Here is a 19,299-nt window from a genome sequence, read left to right on the forward strand (position 1 = left end):
TCTCAGCCCCTGCTGCTTCAGTTTTTTTCCTTTTGTGTCCTATAATTCCCAAGCTTTATCCAGACTGGCAGCATTTCTGTCATCACAAATGTTATTCCTTATCCTTGACTGAGTCATCTGAGCTTGCATGGATAAGCATAGGAGCCATAATATAAGTGCTCCATATTTCCATTTGTTTTATTTTGTTCATCACAATGTACATTTGAGGGCAAGAGGATGTTTTGATTTGTCGATTTTTTTTTTTTTTCTGAGATACAGTCTCTTGTCTCCCAGGCTGGAGTCCAGTGGCACAATCTTGGCTCACTGCAACCTCCACCTCCTGCATTCAAGTGATTCTCCTGCCTCAGCCTCCCAAGTAGCTGGGGACTACAGGCACCCGCCAGCATACCCAGCTAATTTGTATTTTTAGTAGAGATGGGGTTTCACCATGTTGGTCATGCTGGTCTCGAACTCCTGACTTCAGGTGATCTGCCTGCCTTGGCCTCCCAAAGTGCTGGGATTACTGAGAGTCACCATTCCTGGCCCTGATTCACTGATTTGTGAACATACTTTATGTTAATGACTTTCTGAAGTTCTGTTTTCTAACTACAGGATAGCAGTCGTCCTAATGTAGCACCAGATGGTCTCTCTCTAAAATCTACATCCAGTGTAAATGTTGATCAGCTTAGAATGAGAAATGAGGAACGAATGCGAAGACTGAATGAACTTCACAATAAACCTATTAATACAGGTAAATGACCAAGTGTAATGGCCTATAGCAGAATCCTGTATGAACTTTTAAACTTTCTTACTCAAGGCTTCCACTAACGTCTGAGGGATAGATGGAATGAGTTTGAAGTCCTTTGAGTTGTATGGCCCAAGACATAGTAACTATTGAGCAAAACCAGACCTCAGGATTAAGTTTCCATCAGATTTTCTCTATCAGAGAGGGTGCCCATTTTAGAGTGGAGTCTAAACAGATAAAATAGTTTTTGCTTATTAAATATATCCAGGCTTTGCTTTCAGCAGAGAAAATGCTATATGATATAGTAATCACTTTACTAAAACTTTAGTAATAAAACGTTATTAGAAATTAGCCTTAAGACTGAGTTCTTTAACACTTATGCTGTAAATTTGTAGTACTACAAAAAAAATTTTTACCTTCTTATTTGGCTTTCCACACCATGGACAAACAAAGCCTCAGAGGTCAAATAAAGCTAGTCTCCTCATTATGAGTGTATTTTTGTGACTTGCAGGTTACAGCTAGTCATAGAGCACAAGGCAGGATGGGACACCCAAGGAGCTACCCTGCAAGCCCTGTACCACCCTTTTTTATATGAATGCTATTACTCACTGGGATAATGGGACAATTTCATATTGGTAGTATTAGTTTTAGCAAATAGTGGTCTATTTGGGAAATACTCTTTAGTCTGTTAATCTACATTACAATCTCAAGATGTTTTTTAGATTCTACCTTTAATACTGTATTAATTTAAAACTGTACTCATATAGTGTCTACCTAGCAGTCAAGGTGTGGTGTGTTCTAATGGTGGTAATTCCATACCAAACACAAGCAGACATGGTTAACTGATGGGACAGTAGGAAAGGATGTCTTCTTTCCAACTACAAGGCATTTTCTTTTAGAGCCAACAAACTGAATTAATATTTAACAGGAATATATCTGAGAGAAGAGAGCATTTTAAGAATCTTTTTCAGAAGGTTTTTAATGTCTACACTGTTCTTTAACGTTGTCCTTTCAAGCAGGAGCTTTTTGTTATGATGTGGATTGATTGCACATACCAATCCTTCACAGACCAGATGTAATTAAAAAAAAAAACAAAGGCCGGACGCAGTGGCTCACGCCTGTAATCCCAGCACTTTGGGAGGCTGAGACGGGCGGATCACGAGGTCAGGAGATTGAGAGCATCCTGGCTAACACGGTGAAACCCCGTCTCTACTAAAAATACAAAAAAAAAAAAAAAAAAAAACTAGCCGGACGAGGTGGCGGGCGCCTGTAGTCCCAGCTACACGGGAGGCTGAGACAGGAGAATGGTGGGAACCCGAGAGGCGGAGCTTGCAGTGAGTGGAGATTGCGCCACTGCACTCCAGCCTGGGCGACACAGCGAGACTCCGTCTCAAAAAAAAAAAAAGAAAGAAGAATATGACATCACAGGGTAGGCAGACAGATTTTCCTATTACTATACCTAATAATAAGTAAAACACAGAAGTTGAGTACAAATTCAATTAAAGAACGAAACAAAGAGCTACCTCTTCATTGACTGGACGTGGCCTTCTTAGATGTTTTAAGAATGGAAGTAATCTCATTCCAACTAGTGTTTTCCCAAAATAACTTAATTTCCTTATAGCAGTGTTGTAGGTTGAAGAGGATTCTCCAAACCTTACAAAAAAAAAATAAAATTATGTGTAGCCATTAGGCTTCTCCTGAGGTAACAGTTACAAAATAAAACTACCTACATTCCTCCTGTTGACTTTGGTGGATAGGTGCCATTGATATACTTGGAATTCCTCTGGTTGCTAGTGCCATGGAGTCAGCTTACTCAGTTGATCATCTTTTGTTTTACAAAATTGACGCCTTTGTGGGCCTGCTGTCCTCCCTCTAAAATAGGGTGGGGTGAGTCTAACCAAAACAGAGTTCAGGATATGACATTGTGGGGAAATGCCGAGTTGTAATGAGTTGGACTGCAGGAGACCTGCGCTTATGTCTCCTGCCTGCCTGTTACCTGAGTCACGTGTCCCTTGCCTCCTGTAGATGATGAGAGTTCACTGGTTGACCCTGATGACATCGTGCAACACATAGGGGATGACGGATCAAACTCTGTAGCAACTGAGCCCTGGCTCCGCCCTGGCACTTCAGAAACACTGAAACGCTTCATGGCAGAGCAGCTGAACCAGGAGCAGCAGGAGGTTCCTGGAAAACCAGGCACTTTCACTTGGCAGGGCCTGTCGACTGCACATGGTTAAAATAAACCTGTATTGGACCCAGTAGTGCCTTTTAAGGTGAAAGGAATGGTAAATCTGTACCTTCAATAATATGTCCTACTTTTGGCCCCTACCTGAAAGTTACTTTTTTTCCATCTGTATTTAAAATTATGATATATATTGTGTAAATAAATATAAGGCCATGATTATTGATTTATATAATAGAATTGTATAGAATTATTTTTGCACAATTTTGTCATAAATTAGGGTGGTAATGAACTGAACTACTGTATGTGCGTATGTTGAATTCTGCTTGTCATTAAGATAAGGTGAGTAAGTGTCTTAACCGTCCTGTAAAACCAGACTCCCCTTTGTTACAGGCACATTTTCCATTGTTACCTCCATGCGAAAGAATTCATTCAGTAGGTACATCTATTGTAGCTGTGATTATTCCAGTTTCTGTGTGACGCAATCAGATGTCCTATCTATCTATCTCATGTCATTTGTAGCTACTGATACAGAAATGAAGGGAACTGTAATTGCTTGTATGCTTGTAAGCCATACGTTAAATGTTACACCTTTCTGCTTCTATTTTTATTCCAATGAAGGCATTTGTCTTAAGTTACTAATTTATATTACTACTACTTGATATAAATAAATTATTTTAATTACTAAAATCTTTTTATTTTAACTATTTATTATGGAGCTTTCTAGACTACTTTTCTGGAGGTTGAACAGAGGTGGGGATACCCGGGAGTCAAGGACAGAGAGACTGGAGTCGTCGTCTTGTTCCACCACCATGGAACTTGGATGAGTGAGTCCATGTGAGTTTTCCAATCACTCAGTAAATGATACTTTTAAAAAAAAGGAGTCATTCAAATTATGAAATTCTGACTCAGAATCTTCACAACCATGACAGCTGAGAACATCCCCAGGCACTGCTTCTCCAATACTTCCTCTGATGTAATTAATGGTAGACAATATCAGACAAATTACTGATATTTTGAGTTTTGGCTAGTTGTAAATTTTATATTTGATTGATTTGCTAATTGGACCATCGTTTGCTTTACTAGTAAAGATTTGTTCTATTGTCATCTGAAAGTAAGAAGAAAGCCTCTGACTCTTCTAGGGGAAGAGTCCTAACACTACACTATTAAATAATCAACTGCCAGGTTGTGTGGAACACTTACCCTCGCACAGCAAGGTCACAGTGGCTCCCAGCTCTAGCATCCAGCTGGGCTTGAACAGAGCTGTCTCAGGGGTAACAAATACGGCACACTTACAAATGCATTGTTCAATAACTGTTCATTATCTAAGAGAGGTGTGAAAGCAAAGACTGAATACTTTTCCTCTTTAACACAACCATGTTAGATGATATTGACACGTTCCATTTTTGTTTAATGCCATGTACCACACAACTTAACTGACTCCTCAAACACACAATATTGCAGACTGTGCTGAAGAGAACTTTAGCTCTTTTCAGCACTCAAGTAGTGTAGCCTGATGCTAGGTTATTAATATACAAAATATTAATATGCAAAATATCAAAAGATTTTTGGGCTGGATATGGTGGCTCACGTCTATAATCCCAGCACTTTGGGAGGCTGATTTGGGAGGATCACTTCAGGTCCAAGAGTTTGAGACCAGTCTGGGCAATATAGTGAGATCCCGTCTCTACAAAAGTTTTTTAATTAGCCAAGTATAGTGTTGTGTGCCTATAGTCCTCACTACTGGAGAGGGTGGAGTGTGAGAATCACGTGAGCCCCGTTTGAGGCTACAGTGAGCTGTGATCATACCACTGCACTCCAGCCTGGACAACAGAGTGAGAGCCAGTCTCTAAAAGATACATAAAAATTTAAAAAACTGCCTTAAAAATAAATATTCTATGGTCAGTACAGTGTGAGGGAGGATCTAATGCTGGAAGCTGGAAAGAAAATACCAGAACCAAACAATATGAATTTGTAGTTCTGGCTGAAAATGTCTTTTCCATAGTAGTTTGGCCTTAATAGAAAAGAATCAATGAAACATGGGGGTGGGTTATACAGGTTTTGATTGCACTGATGAAATATTTCAAAAACTTTATTGACCTATAACCTGATTAGAATATGCCAGATGAGAATCAATATTGTACAGAAAGTTGTACAGAATTTTTTACATAGAAAACTTTACATCTGTACCATATACATTTTATCCGTCTGAAAAAATTTTCTACATCCACTGTTAATACGGAATGCTTGACAATCTTGTCTTTTAACCATCAGAGCACAATTCACAGTATGAATACATTTCCAGTAAATCTAACCTCCGCAAACCATGCCAGATTTGTTAATATATTCGACATTAAATTCTGTACATAGAATAAAATCTACATCAAGCCCCACCACCCAAAAGAAAAGAAAATGACAGCAATCTGTATTCATTTTGCAGTGATTCAAGTTTTGGTCCATAAAGGATCATTCTATTTTAATGGCTCATCTTTAAAAGCCCTAAGAGAAATATGTGACAGGTAGTTACTGTCAGTAGGGATATTTTCTACCTTTTTTCCCTGTTGTTGAAGTGTCGGCCACAACAGCTTCTGGGCATGTTAAAGCCTCAAAATCACCACCCACCAAAAAGGGCCAAACTAAAAATTCCCACAAAATAAAAAAGTTCCACCCAAATGTTTAGTGCATTTGACAAAATATTATGGGTATTTAGCAAATGAATAAGAAAATAAAGAAAGAAAACAGTGCAGGAAGAAGTATATAATGTTTAAGATTTTTATATTACAGACCTGCATCTCTGTACATTTTTCACAGGATGATTACCAGTATCTCAGGTAGCCTGAGTGTGCAAAAATCTTCAGAATAAGAATACCATAGTTGCTAAATATCTTTTACCATGAACAATAATTTCTTCTTCTCTCCCCACTCCCCAATTATAAACATTTTATCCTTCAAAATACAGCTCTCCTGAGTTGTACTTCTTGTAGAAGTTCAATCTTTACATCTGTAGTTCTTTGGGTAAGTTTCACTTCCACACCTGCCAAAAACATGTGGGGCTTTTCCTGCCGTGGAAGACAGGGAAGGACCCGTGAGCATGAGCTGACACTGTTTAAACAGGCTTTCTGCTCAACATGAGGCCAACATAACACACAAAATCTGCCCGTACTAAAAGGGACTGGAGTGTTGCAAATTTGAATAAGAGTTCTAGGCATCTTTACCAGTAACTCTCAGACACTGCAATCTGGAGAAATCATTTTTCAGGCAGGAAACCTCAGCTCCAGCTTCCTTTTAAAGAGCGGAGGGATGTAAACGCCAACAAAAATATTAAGTTCCCATCATTGCTTGTTTATTCCAGGTTCCTGTTCAGGTGGTTGTGATATCTGAAAAACTACTCCGATTCGCAGAAAAAATCTTCTAAGAACAGCACGAAGCTCAGGAATCAAGTCAAATTGCATAATTTCACATAAGAGAGGGTAGTAGAATGATGCATGAGCTTTAAACTGTAGGGGAAATGAATTTCTCCATTAGTAGTGATTGCAAACTCCAGAGCCTCAAACTGCCTAGAGTCAAACTACTCTGGGGCTCGACTACAGGAGCCAGGAAAGCAGCGTCCACAGCAGGCAGTGACTGTGGGTTCTGGAACTTAGAAAAACTCACTTCATACAAACACTACTCACTTACATATCCTTTGAAAAACATTTGCCTGCATGATCTTTGACAAGCTTTTAGTAATTTAGCACTGTTTTTCCTGGGCAATAAGCAAAAGAAAACAACTGAGTACAAACTAGAGTTGAGTTTTTATAAGCTATGGGTTACTGAAATTTTATCTTTTGTTACATAAAAATTTTAAGTTTTGGGGAAAAATCTAAACAGTTCTTCAGGCAAAGCTACATACGTTTCACATGTACAGTTCAATTGCTATACTTTGGCTGTATCTTCACAGTAGTTCCTTTATCTCTCAACTCTAGTCTGCAGCCTCCTTTCCTACCCCTGTGCCCCTCCAGATCCAGAGAAGCAGTGAGACATATTATGGCAAAAAAAGTCAGCTGTGGAGTAACAGAGGCTGGGGTTTAGAGCCCTTGGCCTTTCAAGTACTGGGCCACATCACTAGGCATTTTTAAACCTATTCTAGGGTCACAGCAGAGCAACCTGTTTCCTTACGTGTGAGCTGTAAGTTGCTATTTTTTTGTAAGAGTAGAATGTACATTTTTGAAAACCTTTAAATACGCACTTACGTTTACAGTCGTGTGTGTTTTATTTCTACTGGTTTAAAATTCTTATATGAGGCTCATTCACTAGGGACTCTGGGTTACCTGAAACCACTAAATATGCCAAAGGAACAGCTGCAGCCCGGAGCACAGGCCCAGGAACCAGATGTATTCTTGAGTAGCAGGCAGAGTGCAAGGTCATGAGGTAGTTGGACAGCAGAATGGGGACAAGGGAGAGACTCCTGGGGTCACAATGGGAATTTCAATGTTGAGGGAACCCAGGAACTTGTCGAGGTATCCCAAGGGATTCTGATCCCTCACCTACCGAATCCCCTAGAGAACTGCTAATTAGTGAACAAAGCTGGGTAAGGAGGGAGAAAAGCGAGGACTGAGGAAGATACAGCAAGGCCACTGGTGGTTCTGCACAAGCAGCAGTGCAGCCTAGGCACTGCTTGGTTCGGCTCTGAGACCTCTTGCACGGCGACTCTGGGAGCCGGCATCCCGACGCGAATCGGGCTAGAACTGTTGGGCTGGATTCGAAGCCTCATACTTACCCTATTATCGCTTATCTTTAGAACTTTAGTTAGAAACAAAAGCAGTAAGTTAGTCCAGGCTTCCCGATGACTTTCTGATGTTAGAGTGAGGAAGTAACTTAGCGCCTCACTGCAGACACTGCAAAAGAAAAGGCTTCCTTTAATGTTACTTGTATATCTACTGGTCCCCATATTCACTGAGAAAGCAATCATGAACATAGTAGTGAATATGAACTATTCAAGAACATGTTAGATCCCATCTGTTTACATTAGGTGGAGTGTCAACATAAACATGCTTTTCAAATTGGGAAGAAAACCAAACATGTTAAAAGAAGCCATTGTAACTTACCAGGAAACCCACATTTTCCTAATTTTCTAAGTTTCTTTCAATTCAAAGCTGCTATGTGGCAGGTGGCACATGTGAAGCTTAGTTTCAAGAGACCTGGGCTGGAATCTGAGGCGACTCCTCTCTTCACTGACCCTTGTGAGGCCCTAGATCACAAGGCCCTGCGGGGCCTTAATCAATTAGTCTTGTCAATCAAATGGGATAACAGAGACTAGGTGACCCCTTAAAATCCTAAAATGTATTTAATTGGCCTCAGAACATCTATTCCTTAAGTAGATATAATACAATGCAGATGGCAGTATTCTTTCTGAATGGCATGTTTCATTCTTAGCCTGAGTTTACATGTTAGTTGTCTTAGAGTAAAAAAAGTAACACTAAGAAAAACTCCAAATATTTTTTTCCAAAGTAAATGCAAGCAGGCAAGTTTTCACTTTCACAAATGATTGTTCTGTAAAAATGGGACTTAGGACATTAAAAAGGCCTATAAATGACACAGTTCACAGTTTTAAAACAGAAAACCTCCTTTGTCCTGCATGTTAGACATGATTTGGCCACATGTCACTAAAGCACATTCATCTCTAAGACTGAATTTAAGTTTTACAATTGCTCTGTGGAATAGGGGCATCCAGGCCCCAAAGGCTCAGCTCTCAGCATGGTCCCACCGGTGCCCCTTTCCTGCCCGGCACCACGTGGCTACCTGGTCAGAGATGGAAATCAATCAAGAGTCTTACTTCAAAAGCCTCTGCTGGACCTCTTCCCAGGCACTAACGCGGCTCTCATCCATGTACATCCGGAAGAGAATGCGCAGCCCACAGGCCAGGCTGCTGGTCTCCTGCTTCAGAAGGTTGGGCTTGGATTTGCCTTTGAATCCTGCAGAAAGGGGAAGTTTCTGGGATTAGTTTGGGAAGGCATCTTAGGTAAAGGTGAAGCAGCCCGTATGGAGGCACATTTTGTTTGTGCTCAGCCATCAGCATCTGCTGCTTACAAAGTGGAGCCACAGCAGCCTGATGTGAAGGTGATTTCCATGTCCAGGATTCCCTCCCTATTCATGTTGGGGATATGAGACATAAAAATAACTTGTGGCCTGGGAAGGTGGAGCCCTTCACATGAAACTGCACTTGAATCCCCAAAGCTGTAGAAGGGGCTCTGTGCTCTGCCTGCACGAGGGCGCTCAGATAAACAGGGGCAACCTCCAGGAGGTGAGAACTGCTCTGTCAGAGGTCTGATGGGTCCAGTGTGTGTGGACACAAGGAGGGTCTATCAGCTCAGCAGGAATAGGCCCAGTGGAATGGTGGCAACAACTTGGGTAGGAAAAAAGGGGAAAAACAAGTACAGACTACTCTTTCCAGAAGTTAGGCTGTAAAGGGAAGAAGAATGCCACAGCTGTTTTAAATAAGCAAACATAAGCACCAAACCCTTTTGATACAGAGTTTGATGTTCAGTAACTATCAGCCCCCTTCTTTTTCTCTGCCTTATTCTGCTGCCCCTCATCCTCCCAGCACTGTTTGGCACCTAATAATTATATTTCTTTCTTTCTTCTTTTTTTAAGAGATGGGGTCTCACTGTGCTGCCCAGGCTGGAGGGGAGCAGTGTGATCAGCAGCCTCAAACTCCTGGGCTCAAGTGATCCTCCCACTTCAGCCTCCCGAGTAGCTGGGATTACAGGTATGCGAAACCATGCCCCGCTAACTTTTAATTTCTTGTAGAGACAGGGTCTATGTTGGCCAGGGTAGTCTCAAACTTCTGGCCCCAAGCAATCCCCCCACCTCAGCCACCCGAGTAGACGGAACTACAGGCATGAGACACTGCACCTGGCTCTATTTCTTAAATTAAAAAATTAACAATGTCACTTTGGTTTACAATAAAAGCTTACTTTTTGTTTAAAATGTCTAACTTGTTCTATAACAAATATAACTCACATCCCAATAAATTCACCTTCACTCTGAGCTTTGGCCATTCCCAGTAAACAGAGAAGCCATTCAAATACACATGTCAGGTTTTGTGTGTGTGACTTTTACACGTTTATTTCCTAATGAAGACAGCTTTTATCATGTCTAAGTATCAACAAGAAGGTCCAGGTTGGGTAAACAAGATGAAAGAACAATATAGGTCAAATAATAGACCAAGGGGGAAAAAAAACCCACCCAAGTAGTTATCTGGCTTACTGCAGACCAGAAAAGGGCCTGGTTGTGAGATTACCTCACTACTGTTAAGGTCAAAGAACACAAGTACACACAGTGACATGCAGATATCTACAGTAGACAGTCAGTGAGTTCTGATACCTGTATGTATCTGTCCCATATCCATCAACAGTAAACATTACATGTGAGGCGTGCATAGCTTACCTGCTTTCCACAGGGCAGTCCTCTGTTCGTTGTTGGAATTAAATGCTTTTGCAAATCTATGTGACTCTAATAAGCAGTCCAGTAGCTTAAAAAGTTGTTGTGATGTTAAAAAGCGGTACATTCCTTGGTCTTGCGTATCAACTCGAACATCAAAGTCCACCGCATCTCTCTTTGGAAGACAAACCACCCCAGCATATACACACAGTCACAATAATTTTAGTTAATTTACAACTCAATGCTCCCCGAAGACCAGTTTCACAAGAAAGCCACAGATACTCAGCTTGATCTAACCTAACAGAAAGTAAGGGACAGTCCATCTTCTGTTACACATCCTCGTCCCCAAGCACCACCACCCATCAGTCCAGACCCTCCTGGACTCCCAACTCCCTGGCCCTGCGCTCCTCAGCCCCTCAAGTCCTCCCTTCTCAACTGCTATGGAGTCCATGCATCATGATTTTAATTATTCTCTTTCACAACCCCTCCTCTTCTTTTTAGTAACTGGCTGGCAAAACCGCCGTGCGGTCATGTGTGACTAGAGAAAGCAGACTGGTTTCTCTCTAAACTGGTGGGCTTGGTGCTGGCCCAGCCCTTGGCAGACCTTGGCAGACTTTGGCCTAGGCCACGTTCCTGGCCAACCAGCTCACGTTTTCACTTCCCAAGTAGCTAAAACATTCTTCCAAATCTCACATGGTAGATGACTTTTCTTCCCATCTCAGTGAGAAACCAGAAGCTGGCAGAGGAGGTCTCTCACAAGCTCCCACCCCAAATGTACCAGACTTCCGGCATCCATAACCCATCCCCCAGGCCTCCCCCTGCCACCACATGGGAACTATCTGGGCTTCTGCCCCAGGTGATTCCCACTCTGTGTGAAGTACTATCTCCGTTCACTCAAAAACATGGCCCTAGCAATTGCCCCTCTCTTGCCTACAGTCAGTTTTTCTCTCCCTACTGGAAAGCTCTTAGCAGTGAACACACTGCCACATCACCAATCTGGAGAACAAAACATAGCAAACCCCTCTTGAACCCCTCACACACACTCCAGCTATCACAATTCTCTGTGCCTTTACAGCAAAACTTTTTAACAGAGTACTGGCTGAGTCCACATTCTCTCTTCGCTCTCTCTTCCCATTACAATTATGCTTTTGTCCTCAATTTAACATTTAACACATTGTTAAGGTTCCAAAGTCCTCCAAATAGTTAGAAGGCAATTCTCAGGAGTAATATCACTTGACCTATCCAGAGCATTTAACAAGTGACTGATCACATGCTTCTTCTTAAAACATTTTCTTCATCTGACTTCCCAGACAACTGACACCTGCTTCCCCGTGCCTCCCCATGCCTCATGGATTCTCGTCCTCAGTCTCTGCTAGCTGCCTCCTCTCCAGAAGCTGTAGGGGACAAAGTTCCTAGTGCTCAGTTGCTGACCCTCCTCCCTGCTCTAGCTAACCTTACTACCTTGTGATGGGATCCAGTCTCATGGTTTAAAAGGATATCTGTATGATGAAGGCCCCACAAATTAATTCTCTAGCCTAACTCTACAGCCCAGACTGCCATAGCTAACTTCCTACTTACACAAAAAAAGCAGCTGTCCTCCTATCTCCTTACCTGCGCTGCAGCTAAGTTTTCCGCATCTTCTTTCTTACTTGTGGCTGGGAAGAAGACAATGTTGTCGATAGTCTGGATGAGTTCCAGCTGCACAACACATTTAATCAACAGGGCAGCAAACAATTTTTGTTCTGGAAATTCTGTGAGGAAACCCCCCCCAATGCACATGCAAACAAAAAATTATTTTGAATTCTTTATAATTTCCATGACATTACAGTGCTAAGGAAACATTAATATGTATTCACACATCACACTGAGAAGGACATAATGCTTTTGCACACAGGCATTACTCAGTAAAAGTTTAACTGATATTTAGAAAAGCCTTAGAAAAGTAATTTTTAAAATAAAAGTGCCCTACATAATTTAGAACAAGCTTGTCCAACCCGCAGCCTGTATGTGGCCCAGGACAACTTTGAATGCAGCCCAACACAAATTCATAAACTTTCTTAAAACATTATGAGATTTTTTTTTCTTAGCTCACTACTATTTTTCATAGTAGAAAGAAACAAGGATTGTTTAAGTGGCCCAGCATTGGAGCCATTGCCCCAGGACTGCCTAGTAGAAAGCTCCCTTTGGGCAGTTGTCTGCCTCCTGGAAAGCTTCCTGCCAAAGCTGCCCCTGAGAATCTGCGATGCAGGTGTGGCCGTGTGGTCTGGGTCCCCTGGGGCCACACATGTTAGTGTATTTTATGAGTGGTCCAAGTCAATTCTTCTTCCAGTGTGGCTCAGGGAAGCGAAAACATTGGACACCCCTGATTTAGAATAATAATATATTCAAGATGTTCCCACTACAAATTTTTTTTAATTCAAGTTATTTTTAACGAAAATGTAACAAATAGATAAAAACCTAAAACTGAAACATCAACTGTAAACCCAAGTCTGACCTTTGAAAACAGGGAATAAAGGGGCTGGGCACGGTGGCTCATGCCTGTAATTCCAGCACTCTGGGAAGCCAAGGCAGCTGGATCACCTGAGGTCAGGAGTTCAAGACCAGCCTGGCCAACATGATGAAACCCCATCTCTACAAAGCTACAAAAAAATTTGCCAGGCATGATTGTGCGTGCTCATAATCCCAGCTACTCTGGAGGCTGAGGCAGGAGAATCGCTGGAACCCGGGAGGCGGAGGCTGCAGTGAATCAAGATCACACCACCGCACTCCAGCCTGGGCAAGAGAGAGAGAGAGACTCTGTCTCAAAAATAAATTAATTCATTGAAATTAAAAAAAAAGAAAATAGGTTATATGAAAACCTATAGACATAAGAAAATAACAGAACAGATCAATGTGAGACAGGAAGTGAGGGCAGCCAAGACTCCGGATCAACCTATGCAATACTGTGGTTTGGCCACAGCACATGTTTTATTTGGATCCAGATTTGTAGCTGTGACTCAAATTACCTCTTATTTTCAAAGACATCCATCAGCAAAGAAGTCTATAAAAAAATTAAGCTGGGGCCAGGTGCAATGGTTCATGCCTGTAATCCCAGCACTTTGGGAGGCCAAGGCGGGTGGATTGCCTGAGGTCAGAAGTTCAAGACCAGGTACTAAAAATACGAAAATTAGCCGGGCATGGTGGCGTGCACCTGTAATCCCAGCTACACGGGAGGCTGAGGAAGAACTGCTTGAACCCAGGAGGCAGAGGTTGCAGTGAGCCAAGATCACACCACTGCACTCCAGCCTGGGCGACAGAGCCAGATTTCATCTTTAAGAAAAAAAAAAAAAAATGTTAAGCTGAACACATTACTTCAAAAGTAACCAAATTGCAAGGTAACAAAAGTGCCACCCATGTTCCCTTCATCAGCTACACACAACCGCATCCCTCTATCCTGAACACATTTGTTCAGCAGGGTGCTTTTGATAGTTCGCTGGCCCATGTGGACACACTCATGGGAGTGCTCCCCTTGTCTGACCATGCCAGCTAAGTAGCTAATCCAATGCAGCAGCACAAGGTTAGAAAAGAGGACTCAACTCCCGAGATGCTGCTGCCACACGGCCCAGGGGACCCAGACCACACGGCCACACCTCCATCCCAGATTCTCAGGGGCAGCTTTGGCAGGAAGCTTTCCAGGAGGCAGACAACTGCCCAAAGGGAGTTGCCTGCTAGGCAGTCCTGGGGCAATGGCTCCAATGCTGGGTGACTTACAATCCCTGTTTCTTTCTAGTATGAAAAACATTTTACTACAAATTCCCTTTTTCGGCACTAATGTGTGGAAGACAAATTCATGTTTTAGGGATTTTGAGGGGTAGAAAAATAACTTACTTAAATTTATTCTTATTGAGATCATTAATGAAGGCTCCTTTCCAGATACTGTTCATAAATGCTGTTCTATTTAACATTTAGTTCTTAGTACTAGATCACAAGTTAAAAAAAACAAAAAGAAACCTGTAAGTCCTACGGTTATCTCTTCCTCTTAAATCTTGTCTTCTTAGTCCTTTATTACAGTGACAGCAGCATGGGCAGTCATCCATTCACTCTCTCATTCAAGTGAGAAAAACATCTCAGTCCCAGGGGGCAAGAGACTCCTAGTAGGACCTGGACTCCAGAAGGACTTAGCGGTAGATGGAGGTCTTAGGAGACATATTTTCATCAGCTCCAACGTGAGTTGCTCAGGGGTACTAAGAGCTTCCAGCAGGGACCCAAACAGTTCTAGTGACCCCAAGAATTTGGCAGATGAGGCTGTACTCTGAACAGCAATGCCAAGCCTCTTCATAGTTTCTCGTGCCCTTTGAGACCTGGACAAGGATCCTAACTATAGTCTCACTAGCAAGGACCAGGAGCACACTTGATGACAGTATCTATTTGGACAAATTTTAGTCCTGACAAGGCCTGACACTGCCAGGGTTGTATTAGTCAACCATTTCATTGTCCACACAACAGAGAGCAAAGCTAAGCAGATTTTAACTATGTGGGACTGCAGGTACTGAATCAACTCGACAGAGCAGTGGTGCAGAAAGAATGAGGCTGGTCTGTGCTGTGGTTCTTTTCACTGAGTTGGAGAGTCAGATGCAGGGGCCTCCCCATCAAACAGGAGAACCACAGCCTATCCACCAAGGAAAAGGGCTGATGGGAGCAGGGTGGCCGCTTGTTCTTCCTCCAGCTCTAACTGTTCTGAGTCAACAGTTACAGGATGAACCTTGCCTAAAAGTCTTCCAGGGGAGCGAGAGTGGAATGTCTGGCCTAAGGATGCAGTCTGACCCCACGGTTCACAGAGGCAGGAAAGCAGAACCCTTGCCCCAGGAAAAAGGATAGTCCCAGAGTAGCCAAGTGCACAAGACCAAGTCCTGCCCTCACAAAGTTAAGTGTGTTTAAATTCAGTCTTGAGGCTGAGAGCGAGAAAAGCCACTTACTATTCTTTCCTCTTGGCCTTTCTTGGTGCAGACTGAAGCTGCAAAGGACTCCTACATGAACCATTCTGTTCTTTGGGGAACAGGAATGAAAAATGAAACTGGGCCACTCACTACCACCTGTTTCCCCTTTAAGAAATGAGCAAAATACAGTGACTGTAGAAGCTCCTTTCAAACAGGATATGATAATAAAGCCTGTCTTCTCTCAAGAACTGTAAGCACCTAGGATTAAAAAATTCCCTGAATAAAATTAAATCAAAATGGATCAATGACCTAAATCAAAGACCTAAAGAATAAAACTTCATAGGCCAGGCACAGTGGCTCACGCCTCTAATCCCAGCACTTTGGGAGGCTGGGCAGGTGGGTCACTTGAGATCCAGAGTTCAAGACCAGCCTGGCCAACATGGCAAAACCCCATCTCTACTAAAAATCCAAAAATTGGCCAGGTGTGGTGGCCTGTGCCTGTAATCCCAAGCACTCAGGAGGCTGAGGCAGGAGAATCGCTTGAACTCAGGAGGTGGAAGTTGCAGTGAGCCCAGATCGCACCACTGCACTCCAGCCTGAGTGCCAGAGTGAGACTCTGTCTCAAAAAAAAAAAAACAAAACTTCATAGAAGACAACATTGGGGGAAATGCTGATGACCTTGGATTTTGACAATGATACCAAAGGCATGACTAACAAAACAAAAATTGGACTTCATCAAAATTTAAAAACAGGCAAAGGACACGAATACAAATTTCTCCAAATAAGATATACAAATGGCCAACAAGCATATGAAAAGATGCTTAACATCACTAATCATTACGGAAATGCCAATCAAAACCACAATGAGGTACAACTTCTCACCCACTAGAATGGTTATCATTTAACAACAACAAAAAAGGCACTGGCAAAGATGTGGAAAAACTGGAATTGCTGGAGGGAATGTAAAATGGTGCAGCCACTGGCTATAGAAAATTACTTGGTGGTTCCTCAAGAAATTAAACATAGAATTACCCTACGAGCTAGCAATTCCACTCCTAGGTAGATAATGCAAAAGAACTGAAAACAGGTATTCAAATGATATTTGTACACAACAGTTTGCAGCAGCACTATTTACGACAACTGCAGGTGAAACAAATACAAACATCCATCATCAGACAAATGGATAAACAAAATGTGGTCTATACATTCGGTGGACTATTACTTAATAAAAAGGAATGAATTATTGATTCATGCTACAACATGATGAGTCTTGAAAACATTGTGAGAGAAGACAGACACAAAAGGTTATATTTTGTATGATTCCATTTATATGAAATATGCAGAAAAGGCAATTCACAAACATAGGTAATTAGTGGCTGCCAGGGGCTGGGGAAGGGGAGAAGAGGGAGTGGTTGTGTAACAGTTACGGGGCAGGGGGCCTCCCTTTAGGAGTGATGACAATGCTTTGGATCTAGATAGAGGTGGTGGCTGTGAATGTACTAAATACCACTAAATTATTCACTTGTATATTGTTATTTCTGTTATGTAAATTTCACCTCAGGTTTTAAAAAGTTCTCAAAGCTGTCCTGTTCTCCTCTAAGGAGGCTGTGGTCTTTTCTAGGTGTTATAATTTTCCTTCAGCAAATGAAACTGAATCAATCCAGTAAAAAAATAAAGGGTTCCTCTTTTTTGTGAAAAGGTGAGGGTAGGAATACAGGTGACCTGGGGATCCCTGTATGGAGACAGGGGTGTGGGCAGCAGTGAGGGAAGTTGGCACAGGCCGACTAAGGTTAGGGAGCATTGTGGAGAAAAGGGTTGCTCCTTAAAAAGTAGGGTGCTCCTGCCGGGAACGGTGGTTCATGCCTGTAATCCCAGCACTTTGGGAGGCCAAGGCAGGTGGATCACGAGGTCAGGAGATCGAGACCATCCTGGCTAACATCGTGAAACCCTGTCTCTACCAAAAAATAAAAAAAAATTAGTCGGGCATGGTGGCGGGCACCTGTAGTCCCAGCTACTCGGGAGGCTGAGGTAGGAGAATGGCATGAACCCGGGAGGTGGAGCTTGCAGTGAGCCGAGATTGCACCACTACACTACAGCCTGGGTGACAGAGCAAGACTCTGTCTCAAAACAACAACAACAACAACAAAGTAGGGTGCTACTGGCCAGATGCTGTGGCACAAGCCTGTGATCCCAGCATGTTGGGAAGCTGAGGCAGGCAGATGGCCTGAGCTCAGGAGTTCAAGACCAGCCTGGGCAACATGACAAAACCTTGTCCCTACAAAAAAATATAAAAAATAAGCTGGGCATGATGAGGCGTGCCTGTAGTCCCAGTTACTCAAGAGGCTCGCTTGAGCCTAGGAGGCTGAGGTTGCAATGAACCGAGATCACACTCCAGCGTGGGTGACAGAGTAAGACTCTGTCTGGAAAACAACAACAACAACAACAAAAACAAGTTGGGTTCTCCTGCTTAGAAAGCAACAGTCCCTCACTACTTCCCCTTGCAGATGGGTAGAGGAAGGCCCTACTTCTACAGACAGAACGTGAGGTTGGCTGGCGTGCAGAAGGCGGTAGAGAGAGAAGACTCAGGTGCTCGTTGATGGAAAAAGCGGACATTTCGGGTATCAGCAGAGTTCTTGACCTTCTGCCAGAGGGCATCTATCTATCAGAGGATGTCCAAATTAGGGTAAGCACAGTAAAGGAGTGATGACATGGCCAGGCGTGGTGGCTCCCGCCTGTAATCCCAGCACTTTGGGAGGCTGAGGCGGGCAGATCACGAGGTCAGGAGTTCGAGACCAGCCTTGCCAACATGGTGAAACCCCCGTCTCTACTAAAACTACAAAAATTAGCTGGGGGTGATGGCGGGCACCTGTAATCCCAGCTACTCGGAAGGCTGAGGCAGGAGAATTGTTTGAAACTCGGAGGCAGAGGTTGCAGTGAGCACCACTGCACTCCAGCTTAGGCGACAGGGTGAGATTCTGTTTCAAAAAAAAAAAAAAAAAGTGGTCGGGCACAGTGGCTCACACCTGTAATCCCAGCACTTTGGGAGGCCGAGGTGGGCAGATCACGAGGTCAGGAGTTCGAGACCAGCCTGGCCAATATGGTGAAACCTCGTCTCTACTAAAAATACAAAAAATTAGCCAGGCGTGGTGGTACGCGCCTGTGGTCCCAGCCTCAGGAGGCTGAGGCAGAAGAATCGCTTAAACCTGGGAGGCGGAGCTTGTAGTGAGCTGTGATGGCGCCACTGCACTCCAGACTGGGCGACAGAGTGAGACTCCGTCTCAAAAAAAAAAATTAAAAACAAAGTGATGACACAATCAATTATAGTATATGCTTGTTAACGATAAAAAAACAAAAATGTTAACCCTTTCCTACATAAAACACAAATTTATTTTTATTTAGAGAAATAACTCACTTGCTGTAGATTTAATTTTGCTGACTTCTTCATTAACAGCAGAGGCAGAAACCAGTGGTGCTTGCGGTCTGTTATCCACAGACCTTGGTTGAAAAGAATCATGAATATCTACAGACTTCTGTGATACTGTATCCTAATAAATAAAAAAAAATCATTATAAGTATGGTTAATAAAGTTTATGTGTGAAAATATTTTCTAAAATGCTATTTTAAAAACGTATGTCCCTATGAAAATGATTACATTTACAACACAATGAGAAAATTATTTAAAATTACCTGTACATACAGAAAAGTTGACTTTCTGACCCTCATTGGGCTGAGGTCTTAAACCATCCAACAGCAACAGATATAAATGCAAAACTTCAAAGTGTAGAGAAATTGGTCAGCAACACCCACAAGTGTTCATAAAATCTAAACAGACACTTTTTGCAGGGGTAAATTTAGAAAAGGATCTTCTGTCACCCATGGACCCAGGGACTAGAAAGGTCAATGTGAAGGTGACTATCTAGGAGCGTGGTATCATGAAGAGAAACTGGACCCTGGAGTCCAACAGACCTACACAAGAATTAGGCTCCAGTAATATTTATTTACTTTTCTGAGATGGGAGTTTCGCTCCTGTTGCCCAGGCTGGAGTGCAATGATGC

At 42.6% G+C, this 19,299-nt stretch overlaps 2 protein-coding genes across 27 annotated transcripts in view; one reads left to right on the forward strand and one right to left on the reverse strand.

The window, feature by feature from the left end:
• CSPP1 (centrosome and spindle pole associated protein 1) overlaps positions 1-3,604 on the forward strand; it is a 135,166-nt gene extending 131,562 nt beyond the window's left edge. For 12 of the 23 annotated variants that reach the window (XM_033202259.1, XM_033202265.1, XM_033202261.1 and 9 more), the window contains 2 exons: positions 592-730; positions 2,750-3,589. In XM_033202259.1, the coding sequence (XP_033058150.1) occupies positions 592-730; positions 2,750-2,961 (351 nt within the window). In that variant the 3' untranslated portion in view covers positions 2,962-3,589. Of the gene's footprint in view, positions 1-591; positions 731-2,749 lie in introns of those variants that run through there. The other 11 variants (XR_004435163.1, XM_033202257.1, XM_033202262.1 and 8 more) reach the window with 5 other exon arrangements.
• Positions 3,605-4,207: 603 nt separating this feature from the next.
• ARFGEF1 (ADP ribosylation factor guanine nucleotide exchange factor 1) overlaps positions 4,208-19,299 on the reverse strand; it is a 147,501-nt gene continuing 132,409 nt past the window's right edge. For 2 of the 4 annotated variants that reach the window (XM_033202255.1, XM_033202254.1), the window contains exons 34-39: positions 18,657-18,789; positions 11,940-12,079; positions 10,335-10,503; positions 8,722-8,860; positions 7,666-7,783; positions 4,208-6,403 (exon numbers count right to left, since the gene is read on the reverse strand). In XM_033202255.1, the coding sequence (XP_033058146.1) occupies positions 6,239-6,403; positions 7,666-7,783; positions 8,722-8,860; positions 10,335-10,503; positions 11,940-12,079; positions 18,657-18,789 (864 nt within the window). In that variant the 3' untranslated portion in view covers positions 4,208-6,238. The other 2 variants (XM_033202252.1, XM_033202253.1) reach the window with 2 other exon arrangements.

Source organism: Trachypithecus francoisi, unplaced genomic scaffold (genome assembly GCF_009764315.1).
Source record: "Trachypithecus francoisi isolate TF-2019V2 unplaced genomic scaffold, Tfra_2.0 Lachesis_group7, whole genome shotgun sequence".
In the NCBI taxonomy this organism is placed as follows: Eukaryota; Metazoa; Chordata; class Mammalia; order Primates; family Cercopithecidae; genus Trachypithecus; species Trachypithecus francoisi.